This window comes from Mesoplodon bidens (assembly GCF_964165515.1).
Source record: "Mesoplodon bidens genome assembly, chromosome: 8".
NCBI classification, from domain to species: domain Eukaryota; kingdom Metazoa; phylum Chordata; class Mammalia; order Artiodactyla; family Ziphiidae; genus Mesoplodon; species Mesoplodon bidens.
In genome coordinates, this window is record NC_138165.1 from 89,827,385 (window position 1) to 89,850,105 (window position 22,721).

Sequence of the window (22,721 nt, forward strand, 5' to 3'; positions counted from 1 at the left end):
ATTTGAGTGTCTTACTGCTTTCCTATCAGGGCTCTGATTGATACTTATTGGTAGCAGGAGTGGCCCAAGGCCTCAGACAAAATGGCATTCTGGCATTGAGTTTCTCATGTTTGAAGAGAATAGCATGGCCTCCTTATCAGGAAGTTAGTGAAATCCTGGTAATTCTAGACATGTGCTAGCAACATGATTATTCAAATTGTCACTGATGGTAGTATGAAGTGCAGATGCAAGGCAAAGCTTTAGGAGTTGTGGTCTTTACTTGTTGAAGGAACAATGGTGGTGTCTAATGTGAAGACTGTAGTGTTACATGGCTACTTCTGATGGCCTGAAGGATTATACAAAGGAGAAAAGACAAATTGAAGGTCCTGAATGCTCAAGTCAGAACAGCGGTGAAATATCAAAGTTCTCTGTTAGCTTTAAGAGAGTCCTTATTTACTTAAGGCTCAGGGCAAATAAGGCAGAAGACCAACTCCAGAATCTGATTTGAAGGGTTATGAAACTGCCATCTTAAATAAAATGGGCAAAGCCAATACCATTTGGTCTTGGTAACAGGGTAATGATGGGGAAAGAGTGAAACAAGGGTTGTTACGATCTAATCAAATACTGAGGTTCAGAATGTTGAACCCCTAAACCCTCCTGAACCATCCTTGCCAGAAGACACATTTGTCTTTACTCCCTACCATTCCATTTAAGGAAACCAACAGTCCCATAAATCAGCCTTTCCGTATAGTAAGAGGACTTCCAACTGCTTCAGCTGAGGCAGGAACTCAATCAGAGAATGGCAATTCTTTTCAGGACTCATTTCTGTTACCACTCATGGCCCTCCAGGCTCATACCAAGTTAGATATTAATATAGCCAAAATCGAGGGATATTTAGGAGGTGACAGCCTGTACACTGAAAGAATTGCAAAACTTTACCAATTTGTGTCAGTAAGGAGTCCAGATGGCATGTAAGGAAATGGATTGATTCTAAGGGTTTTATACCAAGAAGATGAACTAAAATGCTAGATCAGGCCAAATTTATCAATATAGGTGCATTCATCTGGAATTTGGGATTTAATATATTGCCTTGAGCAGGTAGGAGTGACTGGTTTATTGAATCCTTGATTTAATGATGGCTTACACAGTGAAAAGTTGAAAGGGCAGAATTTTCTTGGCACACCAAAATAGAAGTCCAAAAGCTCAAGTAATATTGGAAAGGATCTATTATGAATGACCCTGTTCAGTCCTCCCCTAACCATACCCCTGGAAGGGCCTCATCAAAGAATTACATTGGTGAGGAAAGAACCAGCGTGCTTGAAAAGCTTCCTGGTAACTGTCTTCTCTAGGCTGGAGAGAACAATGACAGATGTTACCAACAGATCTGGGCTCCCTAATTTAAATGTATCCAACGTGATCTTCTGAGATGGCAGAGGCTTTGTGGTAGAAATTAATTTCAGGAAGTGCAGTTATCTTAACAAGCCACAGGGATGGGATAACAATGTGTTTTGTGCCACAGGGTTCTATGGAAATGGCTAATGGATTACAGATCCTCCAAGAATGAAAATGATGGTTAGACTGCCAAGCTGCTAACTGTCTTACATGGACAGAAAAAGTCTAGGTCTTGTGGGCAAAAACCCAACTTTAGTTGCCGTAGTGGGATTCATGATCTCTTATCCACTGCCCAGACCTAAATCTATTCACATATCCAGAGCCACATAATCTTAGGTGGAGACAGAGTCCCTTTCAGAAGGGCCCTGAAACCTGGCCACCTCTGTATGCTATGAATTTTCCTCTAAGCCATTCCAGAATCACCTGTGGCCATTTATGAGGGTGACTGTGAATTGGGAGAAGGAAAATACCAAATCCTTCTGCAGGTTATTAGACAATTGTATTAGATTAGCTCTGAATTGACATTAATCCCTGGAACCCAAAATACCACTGTGGCCCACCAGTCAAACTGGGAGCTTATGGAGGTCAAGATATATATGGAGACTTCACTCAAGTCCATCTTATAGTATCATAGGAATAAATGCATTTAGTAATGGGAAGAACCCTTACACTGGTTCCCTGACCCATGGCAGGAGGTCTATTATAAAAAGCCAAGAACAGTGCTGTCCAATGAAAATATGAATCACATATATAATTTAAAATTTTCTAATAGCCACATTTTAAACAGGTGGAATTAATTTTCATAATATAGTTAAATATAATTTCAACATGTGGCATTAACCATATGAAGGTACTTAACAGCCACATGTGACTAGTGGCTACCATATAGGAGATTGCAGCCCTAGACCTATCATTTCTCCCAAGATAATAAACTAGAACTGAAGGATGCTAGGGTGGTCACTTCTACTACATACCCGTTTAAGCTGTTTGTTAGGCTAATACAAGACCTAGATGGTTCTATGGATGAATGTCAGTTTAATCACATCATAATGCCAACTACAGAAGCAGTTCTAGTAGTAGTATCTCTGTTGGAGCATATTAACATAGTACCTGATACCATGTATGGAGCTACTGACTTAATTTCTTTTAAAAGTAATTCCTTATCAAGAAAGATAATCAGTGGCAGTTTGTCTTCACAATGCAGAGTCAACATACTTTCACTATCTTACCTTAAGGCTAGGTCAACTCTTCTCTCTTTGTCATAATATAGTCCAAAGAAATCTGGTTCATCTTGACATCTCACATAACACCGAGATGGAACATTACATTCATAGTATTATACTAATTGGATTTGGTGATGGGTCAGGAAGTAGTAAACACTTAAGATGCCTCAGTAAGACATATATTAGGGCATAGGAGATAATCTCTATGAAAAGTTTAGAGACTTGCTGCATTGGTGAAATTTTAGGTGCCTAGCAATGTAGGCATGCTGAAATAGAGGCTCTATAGTAAATGATAAGTTGTTGCACCTTGTACCTTTCATTATGAAGAAGGAGGCAGAAAATGTGGTGTCCTCTTTGAATTTTAGAAGCAAGATATACCACGTTTGGGTGTTCTGCTCTGATGCATGTACTAGATAGTCAACAAGGCTGCCAACGTTGAGAGAGGACTGGGGCAAGAAATGAATCTGCAGTGTACCTCTGCTGTAATGAAAGCTGCTATTTAGACCTTTGGTTCTAAGATCCAGGAATGTAATGATTTTTGGAAATATCTGTGGTAAGCAAAGATGGTATATGACATCTGCCACTGAAGCATCAGAATGCAAATCCCTAGTGGAGTAAAGATGTGTGATCTTCTCAGTAATGATTTGCCATTTGAAAAGCAGCTCTTAATTTGTTATTGGACTCTTGTTAAGACTGAGTATTAGGTCATGGGACTCCAAAAGACTATGTGGCCCAAACTAGACAAAATGAACTATGTGTTAATCCGATTCAACATATCATAAAATAAGACGTGCACAAGAGCATTTCATTGTTAAATGAAACTTGGATCACACAGGTTTGGGAAGCCCAAGTATACATCATGAGCAAATAGCTCACGTGTTTCTGATACCTGCTACTACTGCTTCACAGTCTCTCACAATCGGGCCTCATGGGGTGTTCTCAATGACCAATTAACGTAGGATAAAACCACATGAACCCAGCTTGTAAATAAATTGTATGGTATTTAGTATTAGCTGCAACTACTGTGTTATAGGCCCAATGAAGGGGGCTGCCCCTGAAATATAGTAGTGAAAGATAACCCCCTAGCAGAATTTCAGATTGTACAGTTTGCATGGAAGAAGAGATAGCTGAGGTAATGATACATGGCATGGCCATATGGTCAAGGACTTGGAAAAACAAGACTGGAAGACTGGAGAATGAAGGTTTGGGAGAGTTATGCAGATGTGCCTCTCAGAATAGGTACAAAGTGTGACAACATGGTTACTATATGAATTCCCTCTAGAGGGCTTCCATTGTGGAGAACCCTCTTGGTAATCTGGACAAGATTATGTGATGGGTGACCCAAGCCAATAACACAATCTATTTTATGAATGACAGATTCTTTATCTAGCTACCCTGGTGCTTGCTCAAGTGGCCCATGTACAAAGTGACAATAGGAACAAGGGTGGAAACTATGTATGGCTTCAACAACATAGATTTCCCCCTCTCTATGGCTGATTTAACTACCACAACTGCTGAGTTCACCACTTTCCAATGCTGAGACGCTGATAAAGCACTATTCTCCAAGGTGATCGACCAGTCAATTAATGGCTGGCAGGTTACAATGAACTTCTTTCAACCTGAAGGAGGGAGAAATTTATTCTCATAGGAATTAATAGATATTTGGGATATAGATTTACCTACCCTTCCTTCAATACTTTTGTATGTGCCTCTACACCTGGATTTAACAGAATGCCTTAACAATTATCATAGTATTCCTTAAAATATTGACTTTAACTAGGATATTCTTTTCACAGCAAAGGAAATATAGAAATGGGCTCAAACCTATAGATTTCGCTGGCCATACCTCATGCCACATCATCCAGAATCATTTGGCTAAATAGAGTGGTAATGTGGCCAACCAGTGGAGTGGTTCATGTATAGTTGCTAGCTGGGAGAAGTTTGGGTGTGTTCTATAGGATATGATAAATGCCAAAAGTCATCTATCTCCTTCATTGCCAGAATGCATAAGTTTGAGAACAAAGAGGTTAAGGTAGTAGTGGCCACAACACAAATACCTCAAATAACTCATTTAAGGGATTTTCACTTCCTGTGCTGAAATCTTGGGATTGGTGGTTTTGGAGATCTCAGTGCCCAAAGGAAGAATGTTTCCACGAGGGATCAGAGTTCTCTTACCATTGTATTGGAAGCTGAGACTACTCCCTGGCTATTTGGGGCATTTTAAGCTGCTGAATTAACAGGAAGAGAAGTGGGCTATTGGCTGGTAATTTTTCCAGATTACCAAAATGATCTGGGGTTGTTACTATATGATATGGGCAAGGCCAACTATGTTTGAAACTCAGGAGATTTACTGGGGCATCTCTAACAAAAACTTCTCCAATAATGCTGGTTATTGAAAAACTACAGTAATCCAAGGAAGAAAGGGCCACCAAATACTCAATGTTGTAGGAATTCAGGATCACCCATAAAGAACCCTGTCCAGACCAGGGTCTAAAAAGAGGGTGAAAGTAAGGGGAAGATGAAATTGGCAGTGGAAGAAGAAAGCCATAATGATCACCTTGAGCCTTCTGACCAATTAGAGAAGCATGGACTTTGGAAGCTATGTCTTATGTTCTATCTATTGTGAAAAGCATTGGTGATGGTTAGTGTTGGAAGTAGGTCTGAACTGACTTCACCCCTTGATGATGCAGTAAGTGGATGATACACCTCTCCCCCTCTCATCCCTCCATTAAACTCCCCTTATTAGCCAATTTGAGCATATCTGTTTATATATCTGCAAAAGTCATGACTTAGTATACCAAAATGCAAAATCAGCATATTAGCAGTTAAAGGGACCATGTCATTTTTTTTGAACCTCAAAGTAGAAATGTATTTATTTATAAAATTTACAGTTTCATAGAAACAGCTTTGCTTTATGCATATAAGCTTTATAATTATATAGAACCATGTAAATTATAGGGTCTGGCCTTGCAAAGCCAGTGGAAGGGGCTTACTTTGGGTGACATCTTTCCCTCCCCTCATTCCACTAGCCACCAACCAGGAACCCCTATATGGGCCATGCCTAATCTGCATAATGAAACCAATTGTAGCTGTCCAGCTTAGTCTAACACAAAAACCAAGGTGTCTTGACTTCTTAGACACTACCCACAGGGATAAATCTCTTGAAAGAACAAAAAGGAAATCAAGGAAACAAATTGAGATGACTGTCAAATGCCTTCCAGAGGTGTCAACAGGCAGTGAACCTTCTAAGAGCAATCTAGCAATCACCAGGTAAAAGTTACATGTATACACTAAACCATGATAGTAACAACAACACAGTTTTGTAAATTTTGTGACCAGTAGAAATAGATGTTTAAAGTTATATTTCTGCCTCAACTTCATCCTCATGAAAAGCTATGTTTTATATAATCCTTGGTCAACTGAATAATACTTTAACAAGCCAGAGTGCATGGCTACCTAAAGGAAATAACTCAGGTCTTAAAATTATCTTTCAATAAAGAATACTTTTATAATAAAACAATACCACTTTAAGATATAATTTTCACAGCATAATTTCTAAATAAAATATAATGTGTGATAGTTGGAAATGAGTGAACTGCTTTAAGTCAGGGATGAATATAAAATATATACTTAAAACAGTTTAATATTTGCTTTAATTTCATTTTTCTGTAACAGCCCCAAATTTAAGAGTTAATGTCTAGAATAGTTTTACCTTATTTCACATTCACATTAAAAAACTGTGTAAAGCCTTAAGGATTAACAGGAAAAATGTAAAGAAAGATAGTATGAGCATTACCTCACAACCCACAGCACTCTCTAATATAATTTGTCAATGTAGATGAAGATATCACTTCCATCATATCTTCATATTAAAATTAAATTTTAATATGTCATTATGAACAGAAGGAGCATATAAAACTAGCTTGAAGAGTATTCTGTATTAATTTTCCACCTTTAACTTCTTAGTTATGGCAATTCATGCTAAAGCCAAATGAAATTCATTCAGTATCTAATCATTCTTTTGCTTGTATGCACTATATTCTGGCATTTACAATAAAATCAAACTTATTCTAGATTTTTAAATGATGATTTATGAAGCAGAGAAAAGTTTCAGAGAGCATCCAATGACTATAGTTTGAGAGTTAAAGAAACAAGGAGGGTTAAAATTAAACATAAAACACTCTCACAGCCAATTTTCTAATGAGCATAATACTTTCAAGTTTAAAAATAGTGATATTTGACTTCCCACTGAGGTTCCAGCCCAGGTACCATATCAGTCAAAATAATACCACAGGTTTCCTCTCCTCTATGGTAACAACAGCACGTAATGATGATATTTTACTAGATTTTCCATTATTCTGGATTAACCATAATTACTGCATTAATAATTGTAAAATTTAAAAATCATAGAAAATTTATATAACAGCTGTTTTCTTCAATGGCTTGAAACTCTTCAGTTGACAGTACTCCTTTCTGCCAAGTCTGTAAGTCTAAAAAAGAAGGGCCATATGCATCCTGCAAGATTTGTCAGTTATTCAGTGTACACAAATAAAAATACTGTCTAGCTCATTCCCAGCTATGCACCAAAGTTAGAAGTTACTTTGTATTATGCTATAGCAGTCTCCTGAGTTCTCATATTTTACTTTCTACTCAAAGAGTTGGTGGCACTTACCAGAGTGGGTCCTGAGGTGTCCTGTGAGGGCGTCCCTCCTTCTACAGGCATAGCTACAGAAAGGACATTTGAACGGCTTCTCTCCAGAGTGTAACTTTATGTGTCTCAAAAGGTTGCCCTTCTGAGTAAAAGAAGCTCCACACTGGTTACAATGGAAGGGACGTTCACCTGCAGAAGGGGAAAGAGGTGGGGACGATCAAGTAGGTTATGTGCAAGTGACTAATTTGCTGTACAATGTTAACTACAGCCAGTTCTCTGTGCTGAGAATGTCCAACTCCCTCCTAAGCCTTCCAAACCTTTATCTTCCTAGAATTTGCTTTGCTAATAATACCAAAGTCCCAAACTTTAGGTCAAGTGCTGTTTCCGCTCTTCATGTAAATTTTACAGGATTCCCGTCATTGACTGCAAAGAGTAACAATCATAGCATTGACCACTGGTTGAACAACTAGGTGCCATCACTTTACTGACTTTATTGGTTGCTTTACATACAATATTTCAAACTTCACGATGGCATTACTAATTTGGTATTAATAATTTCAATTTACAAATGAAGGAATGGAAGTTCAAGTATCAAAGTTTCTGATTATAGTCACAGCTAAATAGGTACTTGAGCTGATCATGACTCCTGGTCAATTTGACTACAAAATCTTGCTCTCTTTATTGTACCATGTTATCTCTTTAAAAAAATCACAGAAACTTTGAGCTGAAAGGGACCTTTAGTCTAACTCTCTAATTTAGTTGATAATTTTGTTATCAGGGAGTCAAAGAGGTTCAATGAATGAACTAGGTTGCAAAGCTCATTACCACAAAATCTCAAAATATAGCCCAGGTCTCTGGATTCTCCTAGTCACTAACAATAAAACCTGTGGCAAAATTTCCTGATATAATCAGAGAAAATCAAAAGAAAATTATTCATCCAGACATTTCCTGTACATATATTCTCTGTTTCTTGAGAAAATCATTTATTTGATAGGAACCTTTTCTCCTACTACTCATATTGCCCTAAAATTGTTTAAGCCAGAATTATCTGCTGTCCGTTGCCATCAACTGGCTGTTGACAATGTCACTGAAGGTAAAAACGTAGTTTGATGAGGGAGTAAAATTGGCAAGTAGGATCATACGGATAACATCATTAAACCATGATGAAATACTCCCTTTAAACATGTCTATCTCTGAAGATAGACATACAATATAAATTAATATATAAATAATACAAATATATTAAAACTCAACATTAGGGTAAAAATTAAATTAAAAAACAATTCCCTTTTGGTTGAACTGGACCAATTTTGTACTTGAGGTTAGATAATGACTGTAATTTTAATAGTTTTCAAAAAATTTACACTGAATTGTCATGTTTCATATCTTTAACTGAAACATTCATAATAATAGTGAATAATGAAACCGCACTATATTTGGGGGCCTTTAAAATAATGCAAACTCAATGATTCTTCTTATTAAAGAAAGCTAGGAGGCATAAATAAGATAAACTTGGTCACCTTCCGGCAGCTACCACTGCACATTCTATCATATAGATTATAAAGCCCAAGGAAATTAAAAAACTGACAGATCAGGTGTATTTTGAATTCTGTAGTTCTTGCTCATTTTGGAACTTAATGAGATATATACCGAAAAAGAGTAATCTGTGTTTGTGTAGCAAGGGTTAAGCCTTTTGTTTTTAAGAAATTTGGAGAGGAAACTTATGACCTAAGTTTACAAAAACTCCTATATTGATGGTTGAAAAAGAATTATTCATAATGTTAAAGTTACCTTAAATTTTAAATAATTTAACTTGGTTGATTCATTTGGTAAAACTGACAAATCAACACTAAATACAGCTTAAAAAAGAGGCACAACCTAAAACCTCTCGTATGATATCTTATAAAATAATCAAAGTTTAAAAATAAACCTAATTTTGGTAATTTTTTTAATCTTATGCACACAGACACACACACATATACAACTTAATTCTTTTGCGTGTTTCAGTGGAACAGCAGTCTAAAACTTTTTAAAATCAGAATTTTCTTCTCCCCACCTGTGTCATGAAATTAGTAATAAAAAGGCAGGAGGATTTTATTAATGAAATTTTCTTACTCTCTAAAAAGTTAATAGCAAATGTAAATTATACATTTTACTAAAAACATTTGATTTTACTTTTGAAATCTATGTAGGGTTTCCCAGGCAATAACAAGTTAGTACTCAATAACTTTAAAACAAATTAATGTGGTGAACAAAAATATTTGAAATCATATTTGCCTCTGGAAAATACTCCTGTAGCATGCTAACTTTGATTTTCTTTAAGCCTCCTACAGTCTTTGAGCTGAAATATTTAAAAATTCCTAATTTAGGTTACTGAATTCATCATTCAGAATAATGCTAATCTAAAAAAATTATAATAAGGATAATTTTTAAAAAATAATTTTTAATTTACTTAATTGAGTTTTATGAGACTAATGACAGGGTAATTTAGTTGTTAGGTTATATTTAGAAAATATTCCAGATATCCTCAAATATTTTTTAATAAGAATTACTTCTGAATTTATATGATCATCTTTAAAGGGGTAGGAGAAATGTCTAGTTATATCCAGAGACACTGCCGTGTTGCTGAGTGAATAAGTCTTAGTGTGAAGGCGTTTGCTAATTCTGTTCCCATGGCCATGGGAAGTAAAGAAAGAAGCATGATGGAGGTAATCAGTCATGTGCCCATTTTTGATAAGAGGAAAGAGACTATGACAATAATGCACTTTGATTTCAATCAGATGAAGCTTCAAGAAATACTGATTTTCCTGGCCTATTAATTTCAGAGGTATGTGTAAAATCTGATAACTAGCTGAAAGGTACAGTTGACTATCCATATTGTCTATGTAACTTGAAACAACACATCTTGGTTATTTCTTTTATAATAATTTGTTTTTTCTTTAATAAATAGACTGAATCAATTGGTCCTTTTCAGGTTGGTTTAGACCTTCTCTAAAAAAAAAATATATATATATATATATATATATATATTAATCACTTTCTTCAGATGTAAATAAAAGCAAATTTCAGGAGAAACCCACAAACTTACTAAATACATTAGTGACATTAAAGAGTAAGTCCAATTCAAAAACATCAAGTAGGCTATTGTATCTGTGATAACTAATCCTCCCATGGGTGGGCACCAAAGTCTGGATTAACAACTCTGTATCCAGGAGAACAATTAAGATGTAGTCACGTAGCCATGCTATTCTTTATTTCCCTTCTCAATGTGTTTTTTTTTTTTTTAATCTTCAAATCTACTCAAGGACCATTTTATTCACTGGGTGAAGTTATCTACTTATTATGGAATAAATTATATTTCAATATTTTATATACTTTCATAAACATATTTCTAGATCTGTGTTTATTGAATTGAAATGCAAGTATACATGCATCAATTTGCTTTGGTGAATCAAAGACAGAGGGTGTGCCTGTGTTGCATGGAACAACCACCTACAAATATGAAAAATCCCAACCATGTGTAGAGAGGGCCTTAGAGCAAGAGAATGGCTCTACAAAGCTGAAACGGACAAAATATGATGCTGAAAACTTAGTTACAAAGATAACAGTACCCTACGCCAAAGAGATGCAAAATTAAGGATATTCTACATTTATAGTGTTTGTATCAATTTGTGTTTATGCATGAATTGATTTACTACCCCTATTTCTTTTCTTCTCCCTGTATTCCCAGTGAAGAGTGCCTGGAGTATCCGATGACAATATTACCTGATTACCTACTAAAGTAGCAATACCAAAGAAATAGCACCAAGCCATTAAAAAAGAGGCTGGAATTGGCACTTTAGTAGAGTATGAAAGAGAAAGAAGAAGAAGTGAATTAGATATGATACTCCATGTCAGTTTAATGAATTGGGTGGTTATGTATCTTTTTCCACTATCAATTTTATATTAGACATTCCATGAGCTAAATGCTCATAGAAACAAGCATATGTTTCTCAAAGGCTTTTAAGGATTTAAGACAAAGTCTTTTATACTAGCGAGCTATAAATAGTTGGTGAGAGGGGGAAGTTCCAAAATGAAGACAGTTCATCAAATTAAGGAGAAAGTATTTGGTTAATGACTATATTCTGACTATATATATTTTTCCAATCTAAAGAAATACAAGTAGACTTTCTATTCTCATATTGCTAAAATGGAGTTGAAAATGTCATGACCCACTCAGATGTATAAACTGGGTCATCAGAAATACATATAAAAATGGCTAATTTAAAGACACATCACAATTTCATGGTTAACAATGTATGGCAGGTATCCCAAGCTCCTCTACGAATGGCTAGTAACTTTAAGAAAAACCTCCCAGATCTGAGGAAAGTGTAATAATTTTTCCAATACTCTAATAAGTATTTATTAACAATAAAAATTCATAGAGTTCCAAGAGTACTTTAAATAGTTGTTCAGTCGCCTATTTTCCTTGCCTTTACTAGCTGAGTGAATCCCATACTCCTAGGACTTGTGGAAATCTGTATAACTATTTAGAAACACTTTCCATGTTAGTTAGATGGTTTTCAACTCTACTAGAGTAAAAAATATCAAATGGACAGTACAGTAGGTATGCAATTGTTAACTGTGTTTACAAACCAACAATCCTCATGAAAATCACTGCAGTTACAGTGAAACATCAATTAACCTAAATTTTCAATAGAGTATATTCAGATTTTTTGAATATTCTTAACTCAGACCATAAAAGTTTTATTAAATATCTTAGAAAAATTTTTTAAATATATTTTTCAGCCTTAAAATGAATACTATATGCAATTCAACTGAAAAGTCATTAGACTAATTTTGTTTAGTTTCTACATTGCTAGATGGGAGAAGTTAGACATCTGAGTGTTATCTTCCTCAGTATAATCACTCTGAGATGATGAATACATCGTAACTTTGTGGAACTCTTCTTTTAGAGCTGCAGTTGGAATTACTTCATGAGCATAGAAGAAAAGTAGCCTCACTACTTTACAGCCTTTTCCATTTTTTCTTATCAAATATGGTACCAAGCTTGATCTTTTAATTTTTCCATGAGACATTTTTAAAAATTAAAAAAGATTTTCATTAGTAATACAAATATTACTATAAACTTAAAAATATTTTAAAATCATGATGCTGTTTAAAAAGGAAATTCAAAACAAAAAAGTAAAAATGTAACTGACTATATGGTTGGGTAAGAGTGTAAGCCCTAAAGCTGATGATTTTGTTTAAGATAACACTGATTTTAATGTGTAATTTCTCACTATAATTAAAATATCAGCCTTATAGTAATACCTCATCATAAAGTATTGATGTATTGATATACCAAGCATAGAATATTGGAACAAAACCACTCTGGACATCAGGAAGCCTTGATCCTAGCCTCACAATGTCCTTAACCACATAAGGGATCATGGATAAATCACTTGACTGTTTTGGGCTTTAGTTTCTTGATGTGTAAATGAGAGGTCTGGACTAAGACGACATCAATGTCCCTGGTATCTCTCATGTTTTAAGCATCTACTTATGAAATTGATTATCTAGAAGTCAATCTTTTAAATCAATGTCTGTACTGCGATTTATCTCTATTCCAAAAGAGTGTCATATTTTAAAACTCTGAGTGTATGAGTTATTACTATTTTGCTGTATAATACTACTCTGCATTATAGTTTAAGCTATCATTACCTTTAAATCAAATTTCATATAAATTTGAATTTTTCTGGGTCAACGATCTGCCTATCTTGCCACAATCTCATTTCTTGTGTTTTACATTAAAAAGAAATTAAAAAAAAAATTTACCAAAGGATTTGAAGAGGTTTATATAAGGCCTTCTCACTGAGTTGGTTTTTCACATTACTCAAAGGTCTAAAAGTATATATTAAATTAACCTGAGGTTTCTTTCCTCACCTGATTCTGTGATTACACATTCCTACCACCCTTTGCTGTATTCTACCCTATGTATCTCCTTGCAAGAGTTGTAGTTAAAAATTACAGGAGGATGGTGACATCCTGAAACTGGGGGAGATAAATGTCTGCCTCCTACAGAGACCCATGGTAGGCAAAGATTGATTGGAAATTGTATTCCAAGAAGTTAACTAGACAAGATGAAAATGATCAACCCTTACATAAATGCATGAGTACCATGTTATAGTATAAACGTTTAGCTAGCAAATTCCATTACCTGCCCATGGGTATGGTAAAATATGTATAGGAATACAAAAAGATCAAGTTACACAATGAAATTCTCCTATACCTTTTGAACCCTTATCATATTTTTGCTATATTAAGAACTGTGGAAACTGAATCCCAAACTTCTTTTTGATATGCTATTCAGATTTGAAGGCTGGAAGTCAAGACCCAGGCTACTCTCTGCTTTTCAGCAATCCAATACTAGCAGAATTCTGAAAAGGTAGTTTCACCATTGCCACCCCTGAATAAAAAGGAAAGAGAATAGATGTCAGGTAATATCAACATCAGATGTCACAGGCAGTCATCAGGTTATTCTTTCAGCTGCTTACCAGTGTGACTCCTTTTATGTACCATAAGCACATTGGGCCCAATGCAAACCATGCCACAGACGTCACATTTCAGTTTACCATTCGGAAGCCGGATTCCTCCCTCGCCTTGAAGCTCCTGGACTTTCCTGTTGTCTGCCACCTCGCTGCTTTCAATTAGGGGTTCTTCTAGGCTGCTACCCTCATCATGGCCCCTGATCTCGTCTTCGCGGCTCAGGGGTTTCCTGTCACACTCTTCATCACTCTGCATTTCTAGCTTTACTGAATTTGCTGTAATTTAAAAAGAAGAAAGGAAGACATTTTAAATGCATGTTATGTGTTGTCACCTACATCTCTTTTCCACCCACTGCCATTCTATTAACATGGTTGAGAATGCTATACTAAGTAGAATATAGTCCATCCCCCATGCAATGTTAATACATACTGTGTTCTATGATATTTCCGTGAAGCTCTGGCATGAAAGTGAAGATGGCTTAGGAAAGCTCAAGATCAACTGGTATTGTTATACTTTTGAGTTTGTCACTAAGGCTACTGAGACTGAGGTAGGATTACGAAAAAGACAAGATTAGATACTACTTAACCCACTGAGCTACACCTCTTCTGAATGTAACAATCATTATATATACACTTCATAGTCTCTGTTTCCCATCAGGGTACTTGCATAAACCTGCTTTTTTTTTTCTTTAACATCTTTATTCGAGTATAATTGCTTTACAATGTTGTTAGTTTCTGCTGTATAACAAAGTGAATCAGCTATATGTATACATATATCCCCATATCCCCTCCCTCTTGCCTCTCCCTCCCACCCTCCCTATTCCACCCCTCTAGGTGGTCACAAAGCTTCGAGTTGATCTCCCTGTGCTATGCAGCTGCTTCCCACTAGCTATCGGTTTTACAGACGGTAGTGTATATATGTCAACGCTCCTCTCTCACTTCGTTCCAGCTTACCCTACCCCCTCTCTGTGTCCTCAAGTCCATTCTCTACATCTGCGTCTTTATTCCTATCCTGTCCCTAGGTTCATCAGAACCATATTTTCTTTTTTTTTTTTATATCAAGAGAAACAACTCGGGATCTTAATCCAGCAAATATCTTAGACATATGAAGGCACACTGTCAAGGCAAATATCATAAAATCAGACTAAACACATACATTCAGTTGAGAGCTGTATAAATGAAGGGCAGAGTGCACAGACTTCATGTGCTCTTAAGCTACTCTTTTTATTCCTATGTGAAAAAAGTTATCTATGGAACATATTAGTCTGCAAATCAAAGTATTCCAACTTTAATCTATGCACACCAAAAAGCAGTGAATGACAGGAATGGCATAGCATGCATGCACGCACTTGTGACTGTTAAGAAATTCAATGCCTTCTGTTTGCTGTTTTTGGATCATCCCACAGAAAAGTTGGAATTTTGTTAGCACAGCCCTCATTATGGATTGCTGACAGAGTCCTTTCACAAGAGAAACAAGCTTTAAATGAATACCGGTTTTTTATCCAGTGATCTTGAAAATGCCTCAAGAAATCATATCAAAGTTACTAAGCAAAACAAATTATTTGGTATTTCTTGAATAGAGGAACTATTTTCATAAAAAGGAAGTAAGTTCTTTTTACTGCAATTGTTTTCTTAGAGAAACCACCCCTTCTGTGATTTGTCGTTAGTACTCATGATAGGTAGTACATATTATCAAAATGACTCTTCCCTTTCTCCCTCTTTGGAACTCCCCTGTGAACTACAGGCAGTGTGGTACAATGTGGGGATCACTGGATTTAGTCAGGAGAACTGGCTTTGACATTTACTGCAGTATAATCCTGAACTAATTATTTAACCTCTGAATCTTACGTCTTTCATTTGTGGAGATGAATTCAGATTACAGAATAAAGTTTAAGCAGAATAGTTTAGCTATTAAGAGTGAAGATCCTACGGGCTTCCCTGGTGGCACAGTGGTTGAGAATCTGCCTGCCTGCCAATGCAGGGGACACGGGTTCGAGCCCTGGTCTGGGAAGATCCCACATGCCATGGAGCAACTAGGCCCGTGAGCCACAACTACTGAGTCTGCGCGTCTGGATCCTGTGCTCCGCAAAAAGAGAGGCCGCGATAGTGAGAGGCCCGCGCACTGCAATGAACAGAGGCCCCCACTCGCCGCAACTAGAGAAAGCCCTTGCACAGAAACGAAGGCCCAACACAGCCAAAGATACTAAATAAATAAATAAAATGTGACACCTTTATAAAAAAAACTTATGTAAACTATCCCAAGTTTACAATAACTTATAGTATGTAAACTTAACTTATAGTATGTTAACTTACAGTATGTAAATTATAATTAACTTATAGTATGTAAACTATAACTTATTAACTTATAGTATGTAAACTATCCCAATTAACTTATAGTATGTAAACTATTAACTTATTAACTTATAGTATGTAAACTATCCCAATTAACTTATAGTATGTAAACTATTAACTTATTAACTTATAGTATGTAAACTATCCCAAGATCTACAAAGGGATAGACAGTCTTCTTGCCTGATATCTAATAAAATATCTACTCCCTTGAGTTTTACCCTATTTACAAATTAGGACTGCTTTACTGGGTTTTGAGAAGAGTAAAGACAATATTTTTCCATCTTAATATCCCCAGTATGCTAAAGAAATCTGTGGCATATAGGAGGTATTTCAGGCAGTATTCCCTGAGGTATTTTACTTGATTTAGAATCTTCTTTAAGCTTTTTAAAAATATGTTTAAAGTATCCATTAACATAGCAACGAAAAATTAATCGTCATAAAGGATAAAAAGTGAAAGTTAAGTCCTTTTCTACCCAAAGGTCACCCATTCTTCAGTTCTGGTCTCAAAAACAACCCCTATCCTTGTCTTCTGTTTAGAACTGTGTGTGTGTATATGTATGTGTGTACGTGTGTGTATATATATTCTCTCTTTTTACACAAATTGGACTGTACAATTTATCTGACTTTAACTTTCCTTTCTTCAATTAACACCTGTTCAATATTTTCCATACACAGAAATCTACACTGTTCTTTCTAATACCTGCATAAAATCTACTTTACAAATATAATTCATTCATCCAGGCTTTTAAGATTACTTCTTGTTTAATGCTATTATAGACACTATTGTATAATACCACACAGAACTGTTAATCTGATAAACAATGGTTATTGTACTTCAGATTTTTAATATGCATTTTTTTATTGTGAATGAAGTTGGGCATCTTTTTCTATGTTTAAATGTGTTTTTTTTTTTTTTTTTTTTGTAAAACTGCCTATCAAAGTTCGTTGCCCATTTTTCTACTAGGTTGTCAGCCTTTCTCACTGAATTTAAAAGCTTTATATACTAAGGAACTTAGTGCTGTGTCTGATATGTTGTGCAAAAATTTCGGTTTATCTTTTTACTCTAGGGTATTTTTTGGCATGTATGCTAATTTTACATTTTGAAGTTTTTACATTTTGAAGTTTTTACATTTTGAATTTTTAACATTTTCAATTATGGCTTCTGAATTCTGTGTCTTCAATAGATTTTTCCATATTCCAAGAAATTTTTCCATATTTTTTCTGAGAAGGAAAATTTTTCTAATTCATGTAAAATACTATTGGTTACCCTATGTAGTCCCACATTTCATCCACAATTGTCAGTCATTTAAAAGAAGTATTAAGAAGAAAACAAATGAAAAGTATGACTTTATGCAGCATGATTTCACATACCAGCCTGTGAGCAAATTTTCCCGCACATTTAAGTGATGTCCTAAAGATCACAAACTTCGCAGCAATGCCATCATTTACATTCCTGAACTAGTCAATATCTGATAAGCTACCTTTAATGAGTATAAGGTCTACTAGCATTTCATTTCGAGAACTGAAGAAATGTATACCTAAAAGAGTGGATTTTGGGTCTGAAACTATAGGCCTCTTAAATTTCAAAACAGTACAAAATTATGAAGGATATGACTTGATGTTACACTAAAGTATCATCTTTTCCCTAGTGAGAATATTATAATATGGACATCAAAACATAGTATCAAACATGGGTAAATATGTCATTTAACAATTTATTGGGTATTAAAATTATACTTAGAATTTCTATCCACAGAAGAATATACTTGAAATGAATATCCAAAAAAATATGTTTATTAGCACTGAAATACAGAAAAAGTGGAAAATTATAGTCATCTTTTATCTAACAATATTATACTCTAAGGAATTATATGTTTGCCATGTATGGATGTGTACACACTATTACTGTAGTAAATAGAGTATATTTATTGATATAGTAAATCAATAAAATGAAACACATTTTATTACATACATAGCATAGATTAAATTTTGCATTAATATGATGGCCTATATACAAACAAAATTCCATTCTAATTAATTTTTAACCCATCCTACTAAAATTAAGTTGAAATTCTAGGACAAAAAGTGATTACTTAAAGTTGTCTGAATTTTAACTGTTAAATAGAAAAAATTTCCCTACTCGAAGAACATAAAAGAAATTCTCCTATGATTTATTATTACTGTTTAGGATGTTTCTAATTAACACAGAGCACCTAATATTTTAACTCATTAATGATTAAATTCAAATGTCTGGTAAACTTATACTCTAAATTATAATTTATATATTAATAAATGAGTTATATCATAATTATTTGTAGTTACAATATATAAAGCTATTATATTAATCATTGTATAATAATCATAGTACATGAGTTACCAAATCTTTAAATTTTAACTCTTCATATAATACTTCTTTTACAATTTGGTTAACAGAAAGGTATCCTCATAAATGGCTAATTTCTATGAAGATAAGAACCTCAACCAATAAGACACAAGGACCAAAATGGAATTCTCTTTAAAACTCATTGAACCAGCAAATATTTATTGTTTGCCTAATACTTTGCTAAAAGTGATTGATTATGAAGGTTTAAGACTAAAAGCTGAAGAATATTTTTCACTTAAATAAGAAACCTATATTAGCAGGATGGTATATACCCAGGTCATGAAAGAGTTTATGAGTAAAAGTACAAGAAATATTTTACTAACATGTAATTTGAATTTATTGAACTAAACAGTACATAAATGTGAAGAAGCTTTTCCTTAGAAATTGGACATTTCCTATTTTTTACTCCATAACTTCACCAAATTACCCACTTATGCAAGGTGGCATATGATTTTGCAATGTCTGGCACCTGATGGCTTCAAATAATACAAAATTCTCAATTTTTAAAATTTGGGGGAAAAGATCATTTTTTACACATATGGTGAAGTATATCCAGTTAATTTTGAATTACCAAATTGAAGGGATAAATTATATCCTCATCCTTAGAATGAGGTTTTCACAGATAATCCTATATTTTTTAAAATGTCAAGTTTTGAAAAATCATAGTAACCAGAACCTAAAATATCATTATTAAAATATTTTTTAAATCTAAATTAAACTTTATACAACTTAAAACTTTATTATTAATATGAGTTGATTCTACTAATCCACGAACAGATTATTGAAATTTCCTAGCCAGGAAAATAATGCAAAGGGAATATGATTTATTTGCTGTATTTGAAAGGATATAATATTTATTGATCTTATGTAGTATAAAATAGGCCTTCTAGATTAATTACTATCCACTTAGTGATTTGTTTAATCTCCAAATTATATTTTTCAACTCTTAATTTTTAAAGGAAGCAAATACTATGGGAGTTAAATATTTCTTTCACAGTGCTAATAATAAAAGAGAGCTAAAATGCCATTCTTATCAAACTGGGAAAAAAATCTTTCAGGTGTGATGTATAAGTGGACTTTCATATGCTTGGTTTCTGTTGTGTGAACATTCAAGAGGACACTTAAGGGGTGTTATTACTTATAAGCATTAATTTCTCCAGGGCTATGCCAGATACTTGAAACGGTGTTATACACACTAATTGAATCAATATGTCTATCTAATAATCTGTTGAAGTTGCTTCTGAGCTAATACAACTCTCTCTCATTTAAACTTTCAAAAAAGAAACACCAAACATGATTAAATCCATGTTAACAGCCCAGCAGCTGTTTAAATAATGTGTTAAAAAAAACAAACTGCTTTCAAAACTCTGATGTAAAGCACAATTATTTACTAATGAACTTACAACCATCTAAACAATGAAAGTAAAATTCTCACAACAAAAATTATATTAAGGTATGTGCAATCATTTTTCAACAAATTTCCTCAACAAAATTTCACACAATATAAAAACTTTGTTCCTTTTTTTTTTTTTTTTTTTCTGTATGCGGGCCTCTCACTGTTGTGGCCTCTCCCGCTGCGGAGCACAGGCTCCGGACGCGCAGGCCCATCGGCCATGGCTCACGGGCCCAACCGCTCCGCGGCATGTGGGATCTTCCCAGACCGGGGCACGAACCCGTGTCCCCTGCATCGGCAGGCGGACTCTCAACCACTGCGCCACCAGGGAAGCCCTAAAAAACTTTGTTCCTTTTAACTGTGAGTAAATAAATGCATAAGTCTTGCAAAACAGCTGCCTCATAACATCCTTAAAGTATTCGTTTTAGAAATGGTTGGACAAGTGTAGACACTGGTGTCAGTGAACTGCAGCTGAGCCATTTGTAGGTAGCATTCTGTCTTCACATCACATCACCTCATTTTCTCGTTCTACCCCCACTCTCTCCTTTCCCCAATATAGTTAGACTATGTATTCCTTAAACCTAGTAGGGTAATAGATCAAGACAGTGCTGGTTTCTGAAATATGACTACTATTCCAAAAACAGTGTAGAAGAAAGTTACTCTGCACCTGATTGTAGGAAAGCAGGGTCTTTACCTCCCTTTCTGCCCCTTAACTAGTTCTGGGACCTTTGGGGAAATTTGTTTATTTTGACTCAGCCACCTGCATCACCTGAAATATGGGAAAAAATTGCACTTGATGCTCCTGAACACAGCAGGCTAGATAAAAGTCTCTTTACACTAAGGATTTAGAATCCTTTTCATAATAATAATAATAGAAAAATAACAACTTACTGTAATTCTTCATGATTTAAAAAATTCATATTGTCTCATTTGATACTCAGAACCACAGTGGATTGTAGGTAGGGCAAACACAGATAAACAAACGGAGGCATGGTTGTTAAATAACCTCCCCAAGGATGCAAAGGTAGTAAATGTGAGCCTGATATCAACTCAAGATCTTCTGTCTCTTAGCTTCGCATCTTCCTATGACATGATACTGCCTCTCCAATTAAACAAGTAACTAATATTAGTATTATATTTAGGACAAATACCAGTCCTGGGCAAATAGATCTTTCAGATGTTATAAAACTGTGTCCATCAGTTGAAGAGGATACCAGGAATTCAAGACCACATCAGTCAGATAAAATAAAAAAGTTTCCACAAACTGAACTACAGAATTAATACTTTCTATCAAGTCTGGGATGCATATGCCCACTCAAAAGAACTACTTTCTTATTTTTAGATTTGCTTTGGTCTTAAGGCAGGGGTAGGTCCATGTAGTACAACTAATTCCTGAAGAATCTGCCAATATTCAATCATTTTCCTGATCCTTTTTCTATAGTCCTTGTCATGCTATGACTTATCAGTGGTAGGTAAAGACAGCCATTTGAGGAAAAAATCAATATAATCTCTAAACCAACAGTTACGGAGGATGGCATTTTAGGACTTCCTTTGTCACATTTTGGCAGTCTTGTGTCAATTTTTTTTACAAAGATAAATCATACTTATGAGTAGCTCATGCAGTATTTCATTTACATTCAAAGAGACCTTCACAACAAAATAAATACCAAAAAAGTATCCTCTCTACCTCCTTGGAAAAAAAGTAAAACTAAGGAGCCTAGACATCTCACTCCCTAATGGTCTCCCACAATGCATGCAACCATAAACAGCATGTCCACCACCAGACTACCCATCTTTAATGACCAGCACAGTGGCACCACTGTAGCCCAAGGATGAAGTTTCTGTTTTCTGGCAGACAACTAGTTCATGAGAAATGTACAACGTGGAGAAAATAAGCCTAGTTTAAATAGAAATGCCACAGGCAAACAACAGTCTATCCCTTTATCCATCCTTTAAATGAATGATTGCATTTGCCAAGTCCTAGAGATTCAATATGTGCCATGTCTTGCATATCCAACTCCTTTTTTGTGCATTTTCGTGGGCAACACAGAACTTCTTTTAGATTCCCCATGCCTTCTCACCTGGAACAATTTCAACAACTTTCTAGCTGGGTCTCTTTTCAGTTTTTTTTGCCACACTCTACTCCCCCAATTCATCGTATGTTCAGTTTTTAGATTAATTTTCCTGAAGCAGAGCTCATATTGCTCTTCTAAATGTCTTCCATGACTGCTCACTGCCTACAAATTAAATACAAAGGTGCTGGTATGGACTTTAAGGACCATCACAGCACAGTTCCATCATTGCTCTTGGCCATATGTCCTACTAGTCCCTTAGTTATTCATACTTTTTCCAGTCATTTTCTAGTCATTATTCCTGGAACTTATCCTATACATCTCTACTTATTTTTTCCTCCCTGGCCCCTATTATTATTTTCTGGAATCTTTCCCCTACTTCTGTCAATATCAGCATACATTCGAAGCTGACTTATCTTCCACCTTTTTTCAGGAAGTGTTTCCTGAGCACAAAGATACATTACAGTGATTTCATTAGTATATTTGCCTTAACTCTATGCTCCCTATGGTGTAAGAGTTTTGAAAAGAAATGCTATCTTTATTCACAATTGTAAAACCATCTTTCCCTTACACATACCAGGCATTCAATAAATGTTTGTTGAACTGCTGTTGCTGATTTACCTACCATACTTCTTTTTTAAGTTACATAGGCTATGTATAAATTAACCACAAGTGACAAATAATTATCACAGAATTAGGTTTTAAGCACAAAACATCATCAACATAACATTAACTAAAGAACCACTGTA

The 22,721-nt window shown here is 35.0% G+C and overlaps 1 protein-coding gene across 3 annotated transcripts in view; it reads right to left on the bottom strand.

Annotated features, from left to right (window-relative positions):
- Positions 1 to 22,721, bottom strand: part of IKZF2 (IKAROS family zinc finger 2) — a gene marked incomplete at both ends in the record, with an annotated part of 166,104 nt that overhangs the window by 52,280 nt on the left and 91,103 nt on the right. For 2 of the 3 annotated variants that reach the window (XM_081242267.1, XM_081242266.1), the window contains 2 exons: positions 7,267 to 7,434; positions 13,860 to 14,048. In XM_081242267.1, the coding sequence (XP_081098393.1) occupies positions 7,267 to 7,434; positions 13,860 to 14,048 (357 nt within the window). Of the gene's footprint in view, positions 1 to 7,266; positions 7,435 to 13,781; positions 14,049 to 22,721 lie in introns of all 3 variants that reach the window. The other variant, XM_081242268.1, reaches the window with a different exon arrangement.